Here is a 22,482-nt window from a genome sequence, read left to right as displayed (position 1 = left end):
TGGGGCGGGGAGGCTGCCAGCCAGATGAGCGCAGAGAATCCCGCTTTGTCCTGACCGATAAATTGGTTTTGTCAGGAGCTCCAAGTGTAAGTGAGCAACTGGATCTCCAGGCTCTTCCCGGGCATTTCACTTTTTTTTTTTTTACGGGGGGGGAAGGGGAGGAGCAGCCATGAGGTGGGCTGAACCCGAGGAAGAGCTATGTCCCCTCCTCTCCTATCACGGGCTGCCTCCTCCCAACACGGGCTCCAAAGGGACCCAGGGATACTGGGCCTGGCTAAAGACTGTTGTTATGACCTGTCGAGAGGATTCCAACTCAGCAACCCTAAGTGCCAGAGTAGAACTGCCCCATAGGGTTTCCAAGGCTGAAATCTTCACAGAAGCAGACTGCCACGTCTTTTTCCTGAGGAGCAGCTGGTGGGTTCGAACTTTTGACCTTTTGGTTGGCAGCTGAGCGCTCTAACCACTGCACCACCGGGCTCCTTTTGGCTGAAGATTAGAGGACAGGAAAGAACCCCCAAATCTAACCTTAGGACTGGGCCAGTGGGGGCGTGTCTTGTGGGAGCCCCGCCTCCTGTCTTGGCTTCTAAACGGAGGGGTAAGAGAGTTGGGGCCCCTGGAGCCTGAAGGCTGGCAGGTGCCGGGGGATGGCCAGGCCTACCTTTGCTCCTCCTCCAGCTCCTCTTTGGTCATCATCTGCTTGTACTGGTTCCCCCGCAGCTTCCCGGGGCTGTATTTGAAGGAGAAGGTCTCCTCTCCTGCAGAAAGGAAGGCCCCGTTAGAGCAAAGCGGAGCTGTGGATTCGACCCGCCTGCAAATTTCCAGTCCCCTGCCCCTGGGGGAACTGCAAGAGGAGCACCTGGTAGGTCAGAGAGCACCCGTTCAAGGAGAGGGCCAGTCCCCACACAGGTCCCCCGGTCTCAGAGCGGCCATTTTCTTCTCGGTCCATCACACACATGACAGGCCCTCCTCCATGCAATCCTCTAGCTACTTACATCGGGAGCCCATCAACGAAATGAGAGAGCCAGAGAGGAACCAGTCCATGTCCCCGTTCAGCCCACCACCTGCCGAATGACGCCCCACCCAAAGCCGCAGTTGAGGCCACAGGGATGTCTGCCTGCCCATCCTGGCACACCATGCGTCCGAGCTAATTCAACAGCGGCCGCCAGACAGGCGGACAGAGGCTTATCTGTGGAAGCAGGTGGCCAGGCGCTGGTTCTCCACCTCTCCTGGAGTCCCAGGTTCAAGGGGTGGCCTGCCAGCGTGGATCCAGCAGACGGGCCACGCACCCGCTCAGCCCCTCCACCTCCTGGGCTTGGGCAGGTGTGCCCAGCAGTCCAGAAATCCCGGATCCTACTCGCCTGATGCCAGAGGTGTAATGTCAGCCAGGCTCTGACCCCTCCACTCCACACACATACACACACACATACATACACATACACACACCACACACACACATCACACATACATACACATACACACACCACACACACATCACACATATACACACACAGCACACACACATATAGATATTAGAAATTGGAAAAAACAAAAATAAAAACCCGGTCCACAGCAGAGAGCGGGAGCCATACGGGGTTTTGGTCGGTTTGAAGTCAGTCATCACATCTGGCTGGTGTTAGCAAAGAGGCTGCCCTGGGTCTGCCGGTCCCTGAAGCCGGCCCACAGCCGCCTCCAACACACAACAGAATGGGGGCTGAGGGGGGCACACTGGAGCTGGGACAGGAAGGCAGGGGTGCGACAGGCTGAGCAGGGCTCACAGGACAAAGGTTAGGGGGGCGGAACTGAGAAGAGCCTCTAAAGCATTTGGTGTAAGCTGATGGGAGAGAATTCTCCGACCATGGAAGCAGTGCCCTCCCGTGAGGCTTCTGGCTGGCCCTGGGGACCGAGGGTGGACTGTTGGTCTCGCCTGACTTTCACTAACGTCGCAGAACCCAGAGAGCCAAGCAGGAGAGCAGCAAACCCCCGACCCCACGGATGCTGTTCTAGAAGCGTTTGCCTCTCTATCAGGCCAGTGGTCAGGGGTCTCAACCACCTCCATGCCCTGTCAGACTGCAGGAAAAGCCAGGCCACCTCTCAAGGCCATCACAGAGGCAGGTGGGCCCCAGGGTTCCCTCTGGGCCGAGCGGAAGTAAGCTCTGCCTGTAAATTTGTGACCTAAACATTGCATTGTGGGTGTTTTTTTTCCCACTCATCAGAACCTTGCTTAGAAGAAGCCTGGCCTGCTTCCCCACCCTACACTCTTCTGCGGCTCCCTCCCTGGGGCTAGACCGCAGGTACTACCTTTGTAAAACCAAAAAACCCAACCCATTCGTTGCCTTCCAGTCGACTGCAACTCATAGCGACCCTATAGGACACAACAGAATTGCTCCATAGGGTTTCCAAGGCTGAAATCTTTACAGAAGCAGACTGCCACATCTTTCTTCCATAGGGCAGCTGGTGGGTTCGAACCGCCTACCTTTTCGTTAGTGGCCGAGTGCTTAACCACTGTGCCACCAGGACTTCTACCACCTGTATAAGGACTAATTTGCTGTTCATCCACTCAACAAATATTTCTGGAGGGCTGTTCCAGGTGCTGGGGCTGCAGCAGTGAGGAAAACTTCAGTAAGTAAGCAGGAAGTTACAGCCTGCCAGCTGTCTGCGAGCTGCAGGCAGAGAGGGACAGCAGAGAGAGGAGGGCGGGAGGGGCAGCGTGGAAGTTAAAATGGGGTACGTGTGGGGATGCTTCGCAGAAGGTGGGGCTGCGGTGCCTGGCGGGGGAGGGGTGTCAGATCCAAGCGAAGGGCCGGGGGAGCCTGCCTGGAGGGTGTGAGGACCAGCCAGGGGCCAGTGAGATTGGGGCGGAGGGACCCAGGGGACAGAGGGTATTGCACCAGAGAGGGCAGGTGGGGTTGGGTACGGGCCAGCAGACACGGTGAGGCTCTTCCTCACCCCCAGATGAGAACCCTGGGGGCCTGGGGCATGGACAGGGTTCGTCCCTCCCTTGCCTTCACTGGGAACCCCAGTTCCCATCAGCTGGCTCTTTCCTGCAGACCTAGCTGTGCGCAAAGGCTCCGAAAGCACCATTCCTTCCGGGGCGTGGGACCAGGAGCCTCTCCCAGAACAGGGTTGGGACAGGGGCTCTGGACGTGTTCTGAGTACGCAGGCCGCTGTTCAGAGCTGTGTCTGCACCCTGGGGGCTGTGGTTATGGGGGAGCCCTGGTGTCTGAACTACACGGAGCGGCCTTCTCAGGACAAGCTCAACCTCAGAGAGGCAGCCAGCACAAAAAACCAATTAACCTCCCGGGAAGGCATGTCACTGTTTGAGAAAAAAAAAAATCAAAAAATCTGCCAGCTCAGGTGATAGGGAACCCAAAGTTGAGTAAGGATAGTGTTGATGTGTTGTGAGGTTGTTAACCATTGTCATAGGGCAACATGTGTACTAACTGTTTAATGAGAAACTATTTTGTTCTGTAAGCCTTCATCTAAAGTGAGAATAGCAGCACAATTGGAAGAGCGTAGTCGATGTCACTGAACTGTGTGTGTTGGAATTTTTGAAATGGTGTATCTTTGGCTATGTATATTTTCACCAAAAAAAAAAAAAAAAAAAAAAGGTTGAGAAGGGAGAGGGTTGACATGTCGTGGGGTTGTTAACCAATGTCACCGAACAATATGTGTACTACTGTTCCATGAGAAACTATTTGTTCTGTAAACCTTCACTTGAAGTACAATTAAAAAAAAAAAATCTGCCAGCTCAGTCCCGCTCTAGGTTTCAATCTCCAGGGCAGGCCTGATGCCTTTGTTTTCTGAGCCAGCTATGATGCATGACTTGTAAAGGCTTTCACTTCATCGAACATGGTGCTCCAATGATACACAGAGGAATCCAATCCTGCCAGACCTCGAGAGTTCCGTGTGAGAGCCCCTCGGAGCAGGCGGGGGCGAGGGGGTTCCTCTTCCGGTTTCTGTGAATCCATGCTGCCGCTCAGGGAAGTCAGCTCGGAGACACTAATCAATTAGCCCCGGGGCCAAGCTGTCACACAGAGGGCTGTGCCCAGGGATGTCTCTTCTGACAGCTGAGGCCATGGACCTTCCTCCCTCTGCCTCTTCAGCCCTGGCACGAGGCAGCTGGGGCTGGGGTACGTCCAGGGGCAGCAGCCCAGATAAGGAGGGAGGGCTTGGTGACACTGTTGTCATCTGTGGGGACCGATGGCTGTATTGGGAAGGTCTAGCTACAGAGACCCTCCCCTTGTCCTCACTCAGGTGCCCCAGCGGCCTCGGCTTCGGCCTCCTTCTGTGTCCCCAAGTCACTAATGTGGCAAGGACGGATTCCAGGGCCATAGTTATTGTGTGCCCCAACTTGCGGCTGATCTGGGGGAACTGGGATGATCAGAGAAAGTGACGTTCCTTCCTGGCGAGGGCTGAGTCAATTCCTCCACCTGCTGCCTGCCGAGTGCCCAGCCCTCCCCCTTCCTCAGCAGCTGTGTTGATGGAAACCGCCCTGCTCAGGCCTCAGGTGGGAGCCTGGGACCCCCAGCTCTGCCACCTGGCCACTTCTGCACCCCCTCCTTCCACTGCGCCTGCCAGCAGTGGATTTAAAGTCCCAACAGCAGTCTGGTTTTCTTACAATGATGAAATATTTCACACGTGTGCACAAGTACCTGCCGCGTAGATTTCACCCATGTTGACATCCTATATTCACTTTAGCTTTTTTGTTTTGTCAGGTATAAAACATGAGAGATGCAGCTGAAGCCCTGCCCCCTGTTCTGCTCCGCCCCAGTCAGGGCAAACACGCTGCCTCTGGCTGGTCAATTTGTAGGTTTCCCTTTGTCCTCTGGGAAGCCTCCCAGAATCCGATGGCGAAGGGAGGTCTGACTAGTCAGCTAGAGCTACTCAGAAACGAGGCATTTCCTCTTGGGAGCCTTTGCTCTGAGGTTTTGTGAGGACATTAAACAAAAAAAAAAAAATCAAACCCATTGCCGTCGAGTAGATTCTGACTCATAGCGACCCTACAGAACAGACTAGAACTGCCCCACAGGGTTTCCAAGGCTGTAATCTTTATGGAAGCATACTGCTACATCTTTCTCCCACAGAGCAGTTGGTGGGTTCTAACCACTGACCTTTCGGTTAGCAGCTGAACGCTTAACTACCATGTCACCAGGGCTCCTTGTGAGGATATTAGTCTCTACAAAACAAGTCCTTGGTACGCGGGGCAAAACGTTAAACATACAAATGGTGACAAGAGGGGGTTAAGAAGCATTGCAGGCTTATAGATGGTGTTGTGGATGGAACTGTGTCCCTAAAAAAGATATGTTGAAGTCCTGACCCCTGGTACCTGTGAACGCACGTGACCCTGCTTGGAAAGAGGGTCTCTGAAGATGTTATCAGATAACATGAGGGCATACTGGAGGAGAGTGGCTCCCAAGCCAACCTGCGTGGTGTCCTTATAAAAGAGGAGAAGAGACGCACAGGGCAGATGGCCACGTGACTATGGAGGCAGAGACTGGAGTGATCTACAAGCCAAGGAATGTCAAGAATCGCCAGCTGTCACCAGAAGACGTGGAACAGAGTCGCCCTCAGAAGGAATCAACATGGCCGACACCCTGATCACAGACTCCCAGACTCCAGAACTCTGACAGAATAAATTTCTGTTGTTTTCAGCCACCCAGTTTGTGGTCCTTTGTCATGGCAGCCCCAGGACACTAGGACAGCTGGTCAGGGTGCTGGTGGCGTCAGAGGACCATGATGTTTAGTTCACTCTCAAGAGGGCCCCTGTACCTGAAGACAACTCACTTTTATAGACAGAAAAACAAAGACCGAAAGTGCAAAGGCGGTGGACATAGCTGCAAGGGGAAGATGGAATGCAGGGGTGAGGTGTGAGCAGGGCTTTACTGGGACACCCTCGGGCCTGCAGCAGACTCAGCTCTCAGCCCCGCTCCAAACGCTCCCCACCGCCACCCCCCGCCCCGCGCCCGCCGTGTCCTTTGCTCATGGTAAGGAAGGTATCCCAAGGGACCACGGCATAGTCCAGGCTCTCTGGCCAGACATGACAAAACCCCTTCAGTGAGGGCAGAAGTGTGTGGCCTGAGGCCAGGCCCCACTCACCATCTTCTTCCTCCGGCCCTTCTTGGGGCAAGCCCCTCTCACCGTCTGGGTCCGGCCCCTCCTCCTGCAAGACAAGAAGAGGGGTCAGTGTCTGAGGCATGCGGAGGGTCAACGATGGTCAACGCTTGGATATCTTCAATAAGGCAAATGGACCGCTGGGGCCCACTCTCAGGAGAGGTGCACAGAGGAGCACGAGAAACAAGTGACCACCTCTGGGAGATGGGGAAGTGGTGGGCAGAATGGAGAGAAGACGGGGCTGTGAAAGGTCAGTCTGAGGTGACGCACAACACAAGCGCCGGTCCTTTGAGTGTGAGCGGCGGGTCAACCACCAAGGGAAAGTCTTCCATGTCACACAAAACCGCCTGGGCCAGATGACAAGGGTGAGACTTGGGGCCAAGAAACCACACTTCTGTGCACCTGTTTCTTTACCTGTACCAGGTGGGTGCTTGAGGAAGCACCTGGATGGAGCAGGGACTCCTGCCCCCGGCTGCCGAGAGTGGTACAAAGGGCACAAGAAGATGAGAGAGAAGCTGGCTGGGCACTGAGGGCCTAGACCAGGCTGGGCATCACAGAAAAGCTGTGTTCGGGGTAGCTGGTTCTATCTCTGCTTCCTCTACTGTCATTCTTGATTCCTCAACTATTCCAGTGGTCATTTTCCCAACACTGGAGCATCACCTCCTTCACCCGTTCTCCCCCATGCCTGGACGCCATAAACAGATGGCTGGAAGGAATGTTCTGGATGGCCTCAGCGGAAGGAAGGCGTGACTTCAACTTTCAAGAATGTCAGAGGGTGAAAGGGATGTGCTGGATCTTCTCCAGCTGCGTGGGGGCTGAAGGGCCCGGGTGATGCAGCCAAGGAATGGTGACTTAGAAGTCTAGTTGGCAGATATGAGAATCACTGCAGACTTAAGAGAAAACCAAAATGCCAAACCTGTTGTAGTTGAGTTGGTCAATCATGGCAACCCCTTGTGTTACAGAGTAGAACTGAGCTCCACAGGGTTTTCTTGGCTGTAATCTTTATGGAAGCAGATTGCCTGGCCTTTCTTCCGAGGCACCAGTGGGTGGATTTGAACCGCCAACCTTTTGATTAGCAGCCAAGTGCAAACTGTTTGCATCACCCAGGGACCTAGGCTTAAGAGAGGGGTGCACAAATATGGATGAGCTGTCAGTGAAGACGGCCCAGAAGACAGATTCACATCAAGGCCTTTGACTGGATGGTGCTGGCTACCATTACTGAACATTTTGATCAAAGACTCTATAGAAGAATCTTCGATCAAAAACGGGAAAATGAAGAATAGAATTTCAAATTCTCATGGATTGCAGACCTTCTGGAGCCAAGGGGGCTGGATGAACCCCTGAAACCAGTGCCCTGAGATAATCTTTAAATCTTAAACCAAAAGTATCCCCTGAAGTCTTCTTAAACCAAAACAATAGTTTAGCTTAACTGGTAAAGAATGTCTGCCTTGAGCATTGTGCTTTTTTAAGATCTATATACATGGGATCAAACTGACAATAGCAACTCGAAAGATTAGAAAGGAAACTTAGGGGGCAATGAGTTTATGTTAATGGGGGAGGAACAACTCAGAGAAGGAGGGTGAGAATGGTTGCACAACTAGAAGAATGTAACCAATGTCACTGAATTGTACATGTAGAAACTGCTGAACTGGTGTATGTTCTACTACGTATATGCTCAACAACCAAATTACAAAAGAAAAAAAATCAAGGCCTTTATAACTCCAATTCTGGGGCGGTCTAGCAGAGTTGGCAGGCCCAGGGGTGCCAAGGGCCGACAGTGTGCTGAGCTGGGAGGCAAAGTTTTTACAAGCCCAAGAGGGCGTCAGAAGTGGCAAACCCTGAAGGGCCTGGAGGGTCCTGTCTCCACTGCACAAAATGCTGTCTGGGGGGAGCTGGGCGGAGACAGGAGCTGGCTCTGTCCCCCTTAACAGTCTGCACAGAAAGTCAACACTGGAAACCTGAGCCTTGCTTTCTGGGTACAGCTCAGTCTGTGGGCCTCGGTGTCCAGGGGCCGCCCTAATTTTGCACAGCAAAGCGTCTTGGTGGCTGAGGTGGGTGGGTAGCTTTTTCAGGGGGCAGGAAAAGGAGACACCCCTTTGACTCGGCAAACTCACTTCTAAGAATCTGCCCTCGACAGGGAAAATTGTTTATGGGGGTTTTTGTGCTATGACATCGCTTGTGTGCAGTAGCAAACCACAGAAAACTGGAAACAACCTAAGTGTTTATCTGTAGGGCAAATCGACTACAGTTGCATATGTTTAGTTAATATATTAACCAAAGTATTAACTGGCTAGATTTCTTCTAGTGCAGGTACTGCATGCCCCTCTGGAGGAGGCCTTGAAAAATAAAATGTAGTATTTACTACAATGGAATATGAATTACTCAGCCACAAAGAACAATGAAGTCCTGATACGTGAACCTATTTTTTCCCCTTTATTTTCTTCTATATTTAAACAAAAGAGAAAAGAATTTTTTACATTTTTATCTTCATAAAATCATCTATTTTATCCAGATTTTAAAATGTATTAGTATGAGTTGAAGTTCAAATTTTGATGGAGAGTCCTAGAATTTGTATCAGAAATAAAACTATTTTTAGCTCTAAAAAAATAATAAATAAATAAAATTTGAAAAAAGTGAAAAGAAAAAGAAAGAACAACAGACAGTCATTAACCCATTCAGGGCTGCATCCCAGAAACAAGCCCACTACCATGAATGAGGAAGAATTCCTGGGGGGGTGCAAAAGGTTAAACGCTGGGCTACTAACCAAAAGGTTGGTGGCTCAAACCCACCCAGAGGCACCTTGGAAGAAAGCCTGGGAGTCTACTTTGGAAAGGTCACAGCCATAAAAACCCTATGGAGCAGTTCTGCTCTGAAACACACGGGGTCGCCATGAGTCAGAATCGACCGATGGCAACTGGTTTGGTTTTTTTGGTTCTTCATGAATGGGGAGAAGACAAATTCTTCTATTGTGTCCTAGGGACACAGTGATTAGAAACAAGAAAACCCTAAGTCCTCAAAGAACCCATGGTCCAATAGGAAAGACATCTAAAGAAATGGTTGCAACCAGGGTGAGAAATTCAAGAGCCCGGGCCGACTCTGATATCCCAAAGGGACATGGCATCGGGTGACCTGCCTCGTCCTCCTGGGGAGAGGCTTGCATACACGTAGCTGCTGCACACTTGACCCCGGAAGTGTGGCATTTCTCAAACTGTCGTCGTGATCCCATTGGTGAGTCAAGAAGTCAATTCAGAGATTGCTGCCAGTATTTTAAAAAATGTGTAGCCAAGGTCCTAGCGGGACTTTTTGTTTGAATAACATCAGAAGTATAAACGCAATTCTTGAAAGGTTAGTTATTTATATTAACCAAGTGTTGATGGTTCTTATGTGGTTACTAGGGGCTGGGGGGAGGAGAATGGGGATTTGTTGCTTACTAAGTACTGAGCTTCTGTTTGGGGTGATGGAAAAGTTTTGGAAATTGATAGTGGTGATGGTTGTACAACATGGTGAATGCAATTAACACCAAAGAGCTATACACTGAAAAATGGTTCAGGTGGCAAAAAAAGTTTTTGACCTGGACATGAAGAAATTGAGATGATGTATGTTTTGTATATTTTCACAAAGCACACACACACAAATCAGGTTAGCAAGTTAGTCATAATAAAATATCTATGAGTTTCTTTAAGTCATACAGATTTTGGGACTATTCAGTAGTGACAATCATCACAGTTTCAGCAGGAATACAATAGAATTTATATTCTCGAAAATTGTGTGATAACCTCAATTGTGAATATTGGCTCTCTCCGTTCTACCAATTCACTGTTTCTCATCTCCAAATTACAACGCATAATTTAAAGTGGTAAATTTTATGTTATGTATGTTTTAGCACAATAAAAAAAATTTTTTTTAAATGTGTAGATGACAGAAAAACAAAAGTGCTGATGGTAATAACGTGCAGGCAGATTCAGAGACAGTGCAATCTAGTCGGGAGAGAAGCCGTCCTGGAAGTGGGGGTCTCTGGCCGCAGTCCAGTGCTCTCTGCTCCCAGTCGGGCAGCTGCGTGTGCGATTGGGAAGGGGCAGGAGTGAAGTGGAACCATGTAGAAAATGCTGGGATTACACTGTCTAAGGTTATCTCTGAGGAGAGCCGGGATGAAGGATCTCATGCTCTTATCTTGGCGAGGGGCAAGCTAAGAGGCAGGAAGAAGGGAGAGCAGCCGGTTAAAAGCTTAGGTGAGGGACGATGACTGAGCTGGGAGGCGGAGGAGCCTGGCCTTCAGCTTGGTGTTTGTCCAAAGGATCTACGCAGGACTGGCAGCAGCTGGCCAAGGGTAATTCCTCAGGGGTCTGGGTCTGAGCCCCTCCCACAATCTTGCCCCTCATGGGTGGTCAGCCATGCAGAGCTCAGCCAGGAGTGGAGAGCCCCCACCTTGAGGTGGTTCATGTGGGGTCCTGGGGCACTGGGACAGGCGCTGCTCAGGGCCAGTGTCCTGTCCTGAGAGTGCTGGCGGCACCCACACTCCTGATGGAGGTAAACAATGTTATGAACACCATGAACCGTGATGCCCTGAGGCAGCTGGCCTTGTCCAGCTGGTCCCCTGGAGCAGGCCAGGCCAGGCCAGGCCACCAGGCCGCCACCTCACAGGCCAGGGCTCCACGCTTTATTACTGAATAGAGAGGAGCTTCACCTCCACCGATCTGGGGTGACTTTCTAATTCAGCCTCTCCCTCCAGGGGAGGCGGGAGACAGGAGAGGTACAGCAGAGGGAGTGTCTCCAACAACCCCTCCAAGTCCAAGGCCAGGGCCCCCAGGGGAGGGGAGGGGAGGGCAGCAGGGAGTATGGGCAGGCAGCTGCAGGCCCAGGAGGGACGTCATGTAACAAGGGGCCAAGAGGCTTCTGGGAGCCTGAGGGGTGGCCTCACCCCCACGGGCAGCACACTGCCATTTATGGCTGCCTCAGGCCCCAGGCTGATGCAGAGCACTGGAGTGGGGGCGGGGCAAGGAGATGGACAGACAGACAAAGAGAGAAGCAGAGAGACAGAGACAGAGAGGACCAACAGAGAGAGAGAAGCAGAGATAGAGAGGAGACAGAGAGAGAGAGACAGGCAGACAGAGACAAAGAGAGAGAGATGAGAGACAGAGAGACAAAGAAAGAGAAATAGACACACAGAGAGACAGATACACAGACAGAGAGACGGCCAGCAGAAACAAGCGGCCAAAGAGGCCGGTTCGGCCCTGGGGTCCTACAAACAGGATCCCTTGGGACCCTGTGGCCTGCCACCAGAGCTGCTTCCTGCTGGGACCACCCCTAAACAGCTGGTTAATTTTTTTTTGTTTTAGTTTTATTTTATGTGAAAGTTTACAGCACAAATTTGTTTCTTATTCAAAAATTTACACACAAATTGTTTTGTGACATTGGTTGCAATCTCCACCATGTGTCAGCACTCTCCCCGGCTCCCTTTCCACCCTGGGTTCTCCGTGTCCATTCGTCCAGTTTCCCTGTTGCTGGTTAATGCTGAAGGAGCTTACAGGCCAGCAGCTGGGAGCGGGGCGGGCAGGAAGGCCTGTCCCTCCCTGCTCCGCACCCCCTTCTGCAGCAGGTGACCATGGAGATAACAGGAACAAAATAAGGGCCTGATGATCTCCCACTCACTTCTCTGAACCGTTGGAGCCCTGGTGGCGCAGTGGTTAAGAGCTCGGCTGCTAACCAAAGGGTCAGCAGTTTGAATCCACCAGCTGCTCCCTGGAAGAAACCCTATGGGGCAGTTCTACTCTGTCCTATAGGAATCGACTCAACAGCAATGGGTTTGTCTCTGCAACCTGGGCAGCGGGGGCACCCTGCTGTCACCCCAAACACCAGCCAGGCTGCCAGTGCCCTCCCTCCTCCCCAAAAAGGCCGCCATTAGGCAACCAAGCTGTTCATCTTTTCCAATCAGAGGGGAAGCGTCCGCTGCCAGCGCAGCGGGGAGGTCACCTCCATCCCTCGTACGTGCACCCTCAAAACAACCAACCACTCTGACACGGCCAAATGACAGCTCCAGGCCGAGGACACTTCGCTCCACCCTGTAGCTCCATATTTGAGCCGGCTAAGGCATGTCCCGCGTGAAAAGAAACTTCCGCCCAGAACCTAATGATCTGTCTTGTTGCAGACCGGCTCTTCTAACGCACCACAGCATCTCTGAGGCTTTGCCGTGGCCTAAGATGTTGTGCACACCCGACTACTTCCTTCCCGCCCCCTTGAAGGGTCTTGCCTTCGTTCTCCACTCTCCCGGCAACAGCCGCGGAACACCGTCGTGACCGCACCAGTGCCTGCCCCTGCACTCCCCTCCAGTGCACCCTGCCTGGGGACACCTTAACAGGAGACTTTATGAGGCTGTTACTGCTCCAAAGCCTGTAAAGACACCTGCCTCCTGCCCGCCATGTTCCATTCAAATAATCCCTCTGCTGGCTCTCGACGGTCTCCCACTTCCTATGGGACTGGGTGAACCCATGTCCTCAGTGTTGTATGTTTACTCACCTCGCGCCTGCCAGGCACACCTCGGGGCGGGGCTGGGTACACCTCGTGTCGGGGTGCACCTTGGGGTGTGGCCTGGGTACGCCTCATGGGTGGGGCCTGGGTACACCTTGGGGGTGGGTGTCTGGGTGCACCTGGAGATGGAGAATGGGCTAGAACTTGGGGTGATCATTTGGCCCAAGGCCTCAGGCATGTGATCTGTCCTTTGCTGTCATCCTCTGGGCCCCTCTCTTCCCTCCGTCCAGGTGGGGGTCCTTCCAAGTCACAGGGTCTGACTCGGAGGGCCTTAGAGGGATTCCAGCTCAGTGCTTGTATTCTAACCTCACTCTGCCGAGCCCTGGAGCTCCATGGAGGAGGTGCAGGGGCTGCTGCAAAGGGGTGGGAGGACGAGACCCCCCACCCAAAGCAGTTCTGCTTTTGCTTTAAGTATCAGGGTGCTAGATAAGATTTGAGAGGAAAAAGGCATCCAGTGCTTTTAAAAATGTTAGAAAACCTTCGACCCAATGCAGAACTTCGGCTGATAAAATCTTTGATTAATTGATAGTTATCCCGTCTGTTTGAACACGTCTAGTACTGGGGAGCTCACTACCTTACAGAGCGGTCTCCTCTTTCGGGGCGTAACACACAGCTCCAGGGTGTTCACTGCAGGCAGGCACCAGGAAGGCACTGTGTGAGGGGCGGACGTTCGAGGGGCCCAGGGGATGAAGATAAGAAGACCTCTTCCTGGGTGGTCCTACAAGAGCCTTTACCTAGGAGCCCACAGCATTTTTTACTTTTGTCTTTTTTGTTATTGCAGCTTACTCATTCAGCAAGCATTTATTGAGCACCTACTGGGTGCCGGGCCTGTTGTAGGAGCTGGGGACACAGCGGTGAGCACAGCAGGCAAGGCCCCTGTTGTGATGAAGGAACATTCTACTGTGGGAGACAATGCGTAACGAAGCAAGAGATGACCTCAGAAAGAGCTGAGTGCTGTAAAGAAAGCCAAACGCAGTGATGCATTCAAGAGTGTGTGGGTGTGTGTGTGCGCGTGTCTGTGTGTGTGCCTGCATGCACACCCGAGGGGGTGTGGCTTCGCATCCACCAAGATGATCAAGGACACAGAGACCTGAAGGATGACGAGGAGCAACCATGTGGCGGGGAAGGGTCTACCAGGCCGAGGGGATAGCAAAACATGGGTGCAAACCTGGGGTGTCTGAGCACCAGAGAGGCGGCTGTGGCTGCAGTGAGCGAGGGGGCAGGGGGAGAGCGGGGAGAAAAAGGCAGAGTCAGGCAGGGTCCTGCTGGACTCAGAGCTGGTGGTCAGAGTTTAGGTTCTGAGGGGAACAGAAGGCCCTGGAGGGCTTTAAGCAGGGGGATCAGGAGACGTGGCTTCTGTTACAAAGGTCACATGCGTTGCTGGGTGGAGCATGGGGGGGTGGGCGGAGTGGAGGCAGGGAAACCAGTCTGGAGGCTACTGAACACCCCCAGGAGGCACGGTAGCGGCCGGGGAGAGAGAAGTGCCTGGATTTGGGTGTATTTTGGAGATGGAGTGGATAGAACTTGCTGATGGAGGGAATGCCCGCGAGAGAGGAGAAAAGAGAAAACAAGGCTACCACCTGGGATTCTGGCCCCAGCAGCTGAGTGGTGGTGGAACGGCTGATGGAGAGGAGGAATGTTGTTCTCGTTGTTGTCAGGTGCTGTCGAGTCGATTCCGACTTACAGTCACTCCATGTGACACAGCAGAAGTGCCCCAGAGGGTTTTTTTCGCTGTAATCTTTACAGAAGCTCACGGCCAGGTCTTTCTCCTGTGGAGCTGCTGAGTAGGTTCAAATCGCCAATCTTTTTGTTGGTAGCTGAGCACTTAACCGTTGGGCCATCATAGCGCCTTCTAATATTGGGGGGACAGAATTGCTCAGTGTTCTTCAGGACTCAGTGCCTGGAGAGTGTTGGGAAAGGTGCAGTGGTAGATGGAGGTTGAGTACTCCCACTGCACAGGTGGCTTCTCCAGAAAACCAAGGGGACATGTCCAGTAGGCAGCTGGCCGTATGAGCCGGCGCTCAGGGAGAAGGCAGGGCTGGGTATATCAATGTGGGTGTCATCAGCTATTGATCAAGGGGATGCTGGTGGCTAGCATGTTGTGGGAGGCAGCGATGGTGGTGGACAGAAAGGGTATTATAGGCACTGGCTCTTCCAGCAGGGGCAAACAGCAAAGGGAGAGCGCTGGGTAAGCTGCTGACTCAGACTGAGAGGGGCAGAAAGAGAGAGAAAGACAAGTGAGACAGAGATATAGTTCAGAGCCCTGGTGGCACCGTGGTTAAGAGCTGCTAGCCAAAAGTTTGGCAGTTCGAATCCACCAGCCACTCCTTGGAAACTCTGTGGGGCATTTCTACTCTGTCCTGTAGCATCACTATGAGCCAGAGTCGATGCGACAGCAATGGGTTTGGTTTTTAAATAGCTATAGAGAGCTTGAGGTTCACGCTGAGAGCAGCAGCACACCCCAGGGCAGGGGGGAGTCGGCCTGCAGGACTGCTGTGTTCAAATGTCCAGACCAAAAGGACCATCTTGGATGCTGTTATGGATGGAATTGTGTCCCCTAAAAAGATACACTGAGGTCCTAACCCCTCTACCAGTGAATGTGACCTTGTTTGGGGAAACAGCGTTTTTCTTTACAGATGTTAAATCAATCTCTATTCTTTAAAGCCACCACTTTGTAGTATTTTGTTATGGCAGCCGGAGGAGACCAAGACAGACGCCTACCTCATATCCCAGTCAAGGACACATTCTCAAGCCCGCAACAAACTCTCCTGCTCAGATGATCTGAGCATGCCAGATTCAATTCTATCAGATGAACAGTTTTTGGCACTGTTCCCACAAAGAGGATTTAGAGAGCATCAGAAGCTTTGTAAAGCAGGCCACAGAACACCCTTAGGCAACAAGCTGCACTCTACCCAACTGTTACTGCGAATATTAGGTTGAATTCCAGTCTCTACATTTTGGGATAAACAGAGAAGTCTAGGGTGGGAAGAAAACCAAGGGCTTGACAAGGTCAGTTCTAAGAGGGCTACAGAAAATGAAATAATTTTGTCTGGGGAAAACAAGGCTGAAGAATTTTGACCGTGACCATCTTTAAGCATAATAATAGAAGATGGGTGGTCATCTTTTTAAAATCTCTCGAGGAGACCTCAAACATAGGAAGAGAAAGCAGTGTTAGACTTCAGGAGCAACTAAAGGTAAGGAAGGTTTGACCCTAGAGTAGGATTTCCTACTAATTTTCAGTAAGATATCACTGGGCTGGAGGGATTATCTTGTCCTGATATTTACCTCAGAATTTGAGATTTACCTCAGAATTTGAGATTCACCTCAAATGAGAATCTGGTCAGGAGCAAAACTGTTAATACCAAGGTCACAGAATTAGGCCCTTGATGAGAATATGCCCAGGGTCATCTCAGCCAGAGGTCAGGTATGGCCAGAGGGTTATAATGTGTGCAAGGGTTCCTCAGGAGTTCTCATCGGAAAATATTAAACACGCGCATATACACACCATGACAACGGCGTTGATGTCTGGAGAATCATGGGTTGTTAGAGCTCTAAGAGATATTAGAGATCATTTGCATTCAACTTCTTATTTTGTAGATGGGGAAACTGAGGCCCAAAGGTTAAGTGACTTCCTCAAGTTTTATGTCTATTCAGAGGCACACTTTTTCTTACAACGGCTGTTTAATCTCATGTAGCTGTTCTTTAGCCAGTGGGTCACTACGGCCAGCAGAAAATGACTGATGCTTCTACCTGCTTCTACCTCCCAGGTGGAAAGGTAAGGAATGGCTCTGCTGTAGGGTCTTCGTTCTCAGTGTCCGACAAGCAACCAACAAAAGGAATGCCAGTAAACAGCTACCCGCATTAGTACCCCCTTCAGGAGGAGGAAGGAGCCCTGGTGGCGCAGTGGTTACACGTGTGGCTGCTAACCGAAAGGTTGGTGGTTCGAACCCACCAGCCGCACTGCAGGAGAAAGATGTGGCCGTCTGCTTCTGTAAAGATGACAGCCTTGGAAACCCTATGGGGCAGTTCTACTCTGTCCTATAACTCACTATGAGTCGGAATCGACTGGACGGCAACGGGTTACAGGAGGAGGTCTCTGAACGAGATCAATAAATCCTGCTCAATGTATCAGTCCTACAACAGTGGCAAACTGGGTGTGGTCAACTCCAGTCATTCCAGAAATGCGCGGGTCACCGGGGATTAGGCATTTCTCAGGAAGAATGTCCACCAGTGTCCTAAGCTGGCCTCACTCCTCCCACACTGTGGTCCGCGCCGACTGCCCAGGAAAGAGGACAGCTACAGAAAGGAAACTGTCTAAAAGGGAACATGCGCGGGGTTTTGTTTCTAACTCTCCAAAAGCTAGGCAGTGCCTTTCTCAAGACATTTGCTTTAAAAATTTACTACTTCTCATGAAGTAGTAAATTCTAACTGGTGGCTAAATTTTTGTGTGTAACCAAGACTATCTCTGAAAGAAAGAACGTTTAGCTATTGGGAAAGTTCTGGACTTCTTTCTCATATGGAAAAATAAACTGAATTATGAGCTTCAAACAACTTCACAAAAAGCACCCTCCTGAACTACTGAACACTGAACTCTATTTACAGTCTTCAAGGTTACCTTCTGCTCGATGGGCATCCCTGTAATTACTGAGAGCACACGATTGTGTGCTCTGCTTTTTTTCCACCCGCATTTACTTCATCTGGTTTGCTAATTAACAGACATGTGGATTAATTCCAATCTTTTATCCCCTAGCAAATCACTAGCCCCAAGAGCGATATCAACCACTGCCAAGTATCTCCCTGGCCCTCGGCTACCTGGCTCTGATGTTTTTGGTAAGAGAGCAGAAAGTGGGGCCAGGCTGGCATCACAGAGGTCAGGGCAGATGACCAGGGGTGGGGGGCTCCACCTGCCCCTTGATCATTTGGGGAGGCTGCGGTCTCTGCGGCTTCCAGAGGACACAGCTGTGCAGCCAGTGAGGGCAGGGGACACACACAGATGGGCCTAATCACAGCATAATTCAGAGAGGCCGAACAAGGCCGAGTTGCACAGTGGTGAGGACAGACAGATGGAAGCTGAGCTGCCCAATCAGACTAAGCATCGCAGCATCTGAAAAACCAAGACCTTCCCAGGAAATTCCCTACTGGGTTTCTTTTCTTCCAATGCTTTACTTTGAAAAATTCCAAAGCTATGAACAATTGAGAGAATAATCCAGTGAAAAATCCACATACCCTTCACCTAAAACCAAAACCAAACCTGTTGCCGTTGAGTCGATTCTGACCTTATAGGACAGAGTAGATAGCGACCCTATAGGACACAGTAGAAATGCCCCATACGGTTTCCAAGGAGTGGCTGGTGGATTCGAACTGCCGACCTTTTGGTGACCAGCCGAGCTCTTAACCACTGTACCACCAGGGCTCCACCGTTCACCTAGACCCACCTGTGATCAACATTCTGCCATCCCTGCATTCTCTCTATCTACATACACACTTAGCACCCTCTTGTCCCTCCCCCACCACACACAATTTTTTTCCCGGAACTTCAAATCATGACATGTCACCCCTAAATGTTTCAGTATGCACGGTCCTAAAAACACTGTTGCTGTTAGCTGCCGTTGAGCTGGCCTCTGACTCACGCACAATGGGATCAGACCATGTGATCCATAAGATTTTCATTGGCTGGTTTTTGGAAGTAGATTGCCAGGCCTTTCTTCCTAGTCAGTCTTAGTCTGGAAGCCCTGATGAAACCTGGTCAGCATCACAGGAACATGCAAGCCTCCACTGACAGATGGTTGGTGGCTGCACTTGAGATGCGCTGGCTGGGAATCGAACCCAGGCCTCCCGCATGGAAGGTGAGAATTCTACCACTGAACCACCACAATACCAGCATCCCACCTGAGAAATTTAGCATTGGTATAATAAAATTACCTAATAAACCATTCATATTAAAAATATCCCAACTACCCACAGTACGTCCTTTACTCCTTCTTCCCCTTTCCCCCATCCAGGATCCAGCCAAGGATCAGGCATTGCACCTGGTTGTCATGTCTCTTGTGTGCCATTGAGTCAATTCCGACTCATAGCGACCTTACGTGATGGAGTAGAACTGCCCCACGGGGTTGTCTTGGCTGTAATCTCTACGGGAGCAGATTGTCAGGTCTTTCTCGCACAGAACAGACCTTTCGGTTAGCAGCCTAGCGCTTCACCAGGGCGCCACCAGGGCTTCTTGTCTCTAGAAGAATCTCCCTGCCTGTTCTGTGTTTCCTGACACTGGCCAGCTGCCTTGTAGAGAATCCCTACTCTGTTTGACACCAAGCGCCAAGATGTCTGCGTCCTAGCACAGACTGAGAGTCGACACATGGATTGAACACTAAGATTCTATGAACTCCCGTGACCACTGCTGGGGGACCCTAGGATACGGCCTTGCTGGACGCACACCTGGCGACCTGGCGACAGAGCCCCCCACCTACACGTCAGCATAAAAAATGCGCTGCTCCCTGGCCTTGAGAGGGACCAGTTCCTGTTCTTGACAGCTCCGCTCACAATTCCTTGTGAGGGTGGGGCCTGCCGGTCCTCGCCCTCCACTGCTCATCCTCGCTGATCCCTGCGGGGGGCAAGTAACAGTAATACAGATTTGCCCTCCCCTGAACTCCCTGCCCGGGAGAGGGTGCTGGGGAGGGGAGGGGAGAGGAGGGGAGGGGAGAGGAGTGGAGGGGAGAGGAGCAGAGGAGAGAGGAGTGGAGGGGAGGGGATGGCCTCAGCCTGTGCTGATCTCTCCCTTCCCCGCTTCTCCCCTCCTCGTCCTCGCTGCCCTCCCTCTCAGCCCTCCATACCACTTTGTTCCCTGCCCCCCTGGCACCCAGCACCGGGAGGGAGTGCTTCCTGACATATCCTGGACAACAGCTGAAGGCTGTGCCCCTGGGCAGCAGCTTCTTCTCAATTATCAGCTTTGTCAGTCAGAGACAGCAGCTGTCCTGGACCCCCAGGGCCTCGCGGAGGAAGCAGCCAAGGGGATTAGCAGGGAAGTGGTTAACAGGAATGAAGCGGAGGGGGGAGGTGAGTTCAGCGCCACCACTCTCCGGGGCAGGGGCAGTGACTTCCGCTGGCAGCATCTGGCACAGGCTCAGCCCTCCCTCTGTCAAGCTGCTGGCCACTTAGTGAGCATCAAGGAGGCTGGCCCAGGCATCCGGACACCTCCTAAGCCCTGCCTTATTTTCCCCAGGGGCCCTCCCGCCCACCTTCTCAGCTCAGAAGGATGGTGCTGAGTAGGCCTCGGACGGTGCGCTGATCAGAAGAAAGGACCTGGCTCTGCTCTTGGAAATGCCTGAGCTATTGCAAGGCAAATTCTCTGCAGCTCCTTCACTTAGGAGTCCTTGGGTAGCACAAATGGTGAATGAACTCGGCTGCTAACTGAGAGGTTAGGGTCGAGTCCACCTAGAGGTGCCTCAGAAGAAAGGCCTGGTAATCTACTTTGGAAAAATCATCCACTGAAACCCCTGTGGAGCACAGTTCTGCTCTGACCCACACGGGGTTGCCACTGAGTCAACTTGACGGTAACTGGTTCTTTCTCCTTCGCTGATCCCACCCCTGGGGAAGTGGGTGGAGGCAATGGGGATCCGTGTCCCCCACAGCACCTAACCCAGAGGGTCATGCACAGTAACTGCTTACGGAATGTTTGCGAGTTCCACTTGAGGGGGCTTGCCTGCTCATAAAGGGATAGGGAACGGAACCCAAAAAGGAAGGGCAAGACTCCACATTAGGAAATGGATTTCAACATGTGTCACATTGGGCAGATTGTACAGGGTGTTGGGTATTGTTTAGGAAGAGCAGTCTCACGTCTCATATCGTCCTTACCAGCAGCTGGCATGGGGTACAGAAGCTTCCAGGTAGGCGCCTGGCATGGGAAATCCCTGTAATGTGCCATATCCTTCGAAGCACCCATTCACTCGCAGAGGAGATGCATTCGCCCAGACAGGGCACACTATCCTGGGGCCCCCTAATGGCGTTTAAGTAGCTCGAACCCATTACAGAAGACATCATGTAGGCTGAGCGCTCAAAACCCAAAAAACACTAAACCCGTTGCCTGTGATTCAATTCCGACTCACGATAACCCCATGAATTACAGAGTATGGGTTTTTCTTGGTTGTTATCTTTACAGAGGCAGATTGCCAGGCCTTTCTTCCATGGCACCACTGGGTGGGTTTGAACCACAAGAGCACACATGCTTTTGTTTAAGAAGAGATGCAGCACGGAGGATCAAGTTCTGACTGAGCACCGCTAAAGGGCATTTTGAACTTCAAAATCTGCTGTGTGATAAAGAGCAAACGCGTAAGCTGTGGGAGCAGGTGGAGGCCGGGAAGACTGTCCCTACGCCTCTGTGTGTCCCCTGAGGCCGTGAGCGTAGGCAGGAATCCCAAAAGTGGGAGAAAGGCCTGCCGAATCAGCACATGCCCGCACCCAACCTGCCTGTAACACGTGCGAGATGGGTGAGTCCGGGGACAAGGACAGCAAGGCCCTGGTTCCGAGTGAAAAGCCCAGCGCTGGCCCCCATCCGGCCTGGGGTGAACACAGCAGCCCTCCCCTGCACTGGCCAGCATCCATTCTAATGACACAATTAGTTACCCACTTGTCAAGCAAGCGCCTGCTCAGAGGGAGTCTGGCAAACAGCCTCCTCCCAGCAATGCCTCTTCCACCCAAGAGCTTCTCTCCAGCGTCCATTGTCCCTAGCAAAGGACACGGTGGGCATCTGCAGCACCATGCTCGCTATTTTTACTGTCTGGTGACCTCTCGCCCTCCAAGACCAGGTGCTTAGGAAGAAGAGGAAGCCACTGCAAAGGGGCTCTGGACCCGCAGAGGTGGCCTGCTGTGGCCGAGGGTGCTGAATCCTGGTAATATGGGCTTCCAGCCTGGCAAGTAGGTTTCCAATTGAAAGAGAGGCATCAAAAAGAAAAAAAAAAAAGGGCCAGGCCAGTGAGCAGCCTGGAGATAAAAAGGCACTGTCTGGATGTTCTGAAGCAAGACAGTGGGGTCAGGCCTGATCTGAGAGCTACCTAGGGCAGGAGGGCTGGCTTGGGGCGCCCAGCTGTGCTGTGGGGGTGTTTATCCTGCCTCTCTCACTGGTACAGGCCAAGCTTATCCGCAACCCCAGGGAGATGTACCAAAGCTTGTACAGCTTGGGAGCAACAATAAAAATTATGGGCAATTATGGGTACCTTCTCTTTCAGTCTATAGATTACAGGGTCCTTATAAGCCGGAATCGACTTCACGTCTATGGGTTTGTTTTTTTTTTCTTTGTCAGTCTGTGTCCTTCCCACGTTGCTGACTACAGAACTTGGATTTGAAATGGTCTTAAAAAGAAAAGGCAGCTTTCCCTTTTTCCCCTGCAAGTATTATTGTTATTGCAGTATCACGGCAACTCTCCCTGCAGGCCTGGAGATATGGCAAACCCGCTGCTTTAGGAAAACGGGCGGGAGGGGTGAGGGGCGGTTGAACCAAGTTCCTGCGGTGGGGTGGTCGTCACTCCGGGGTGATGCGCGGGGCCGGGCCCAGCGGAAGGAGGAAACCTGAGGCTCCCGGGCAAGAGGAGGCTGAGAGCAAACAGAGCAGAACTCCAAGGAGCTCGTCCCCGGCGACACTTTCGGGGGCAACCGGTGAGTTTGCAGGGATGCCATGAGCCCGCCGGACCTTCCTTCCTGCCCTTCCCGGGACGCGGCCTAGAGTCTCCGCGAGCGGGATGGAGGGGTGGCCCGGGCCACTGATGGAGCCCCCTGGGTGGGTGGGCCGGCCCCGCGGGAGGGTCCTGGTCCTACCTGCCGGGCCTCGGTGGCCTCCTCCGCTTCTGCCTCCGCGGGC

General features: G+C 52.2%; 1 protein-coding gene across 1 annotated transcript in view; it reads right to left on the bottom strand.

The window, feature by feature from the left end:
- Positions 1-22,481, bottom strand: part of MXRA7 (matrix remodeling associated 7) — a gene marked incomplete at its 5' end in the record, with an annotated part of 31,158 nt that extends 8,677 nt beyond the window's left edge. Inside the window, 3 exons of the mRNA XM_023729170.1 lie at positions 659-755; positions 6,097-6,160; positions 22,440-22,481. Coding sequence (XP_023584938.1) covers positions 659-755; positions 6,097-6,160; positions 22,440-22,481 — 203 coding nt within the window. The remainder of the gene's footprint in view (positions 1-658; positions 756-6,096; positions 6,161-22,439) is intronic.
- Between the last annotated feature and the right edge of the window lies 1 nt (position 22,482).

The sequence above is a fragment of the Trichechus manatus genome, unplaced genomic scaffold (genome assembly GCF_000243295.1).
Source record: "Trichechus manatus latirostris isolate Lorelei unplaced genomic scaffold, TriManLat1.0 scaffold00028, whole genome shotgun sequence".
Classification (NCBI taxonomy): domain Eukaryota; kingdom Metazoa; phylum Chordata; class Mammalia; order Sirenia; family Trichechidae; genus Trichechus; species Trichechus manatus.
This window is presented reverse-complemented; position numbering and strand designations above follow the sequence as displayed.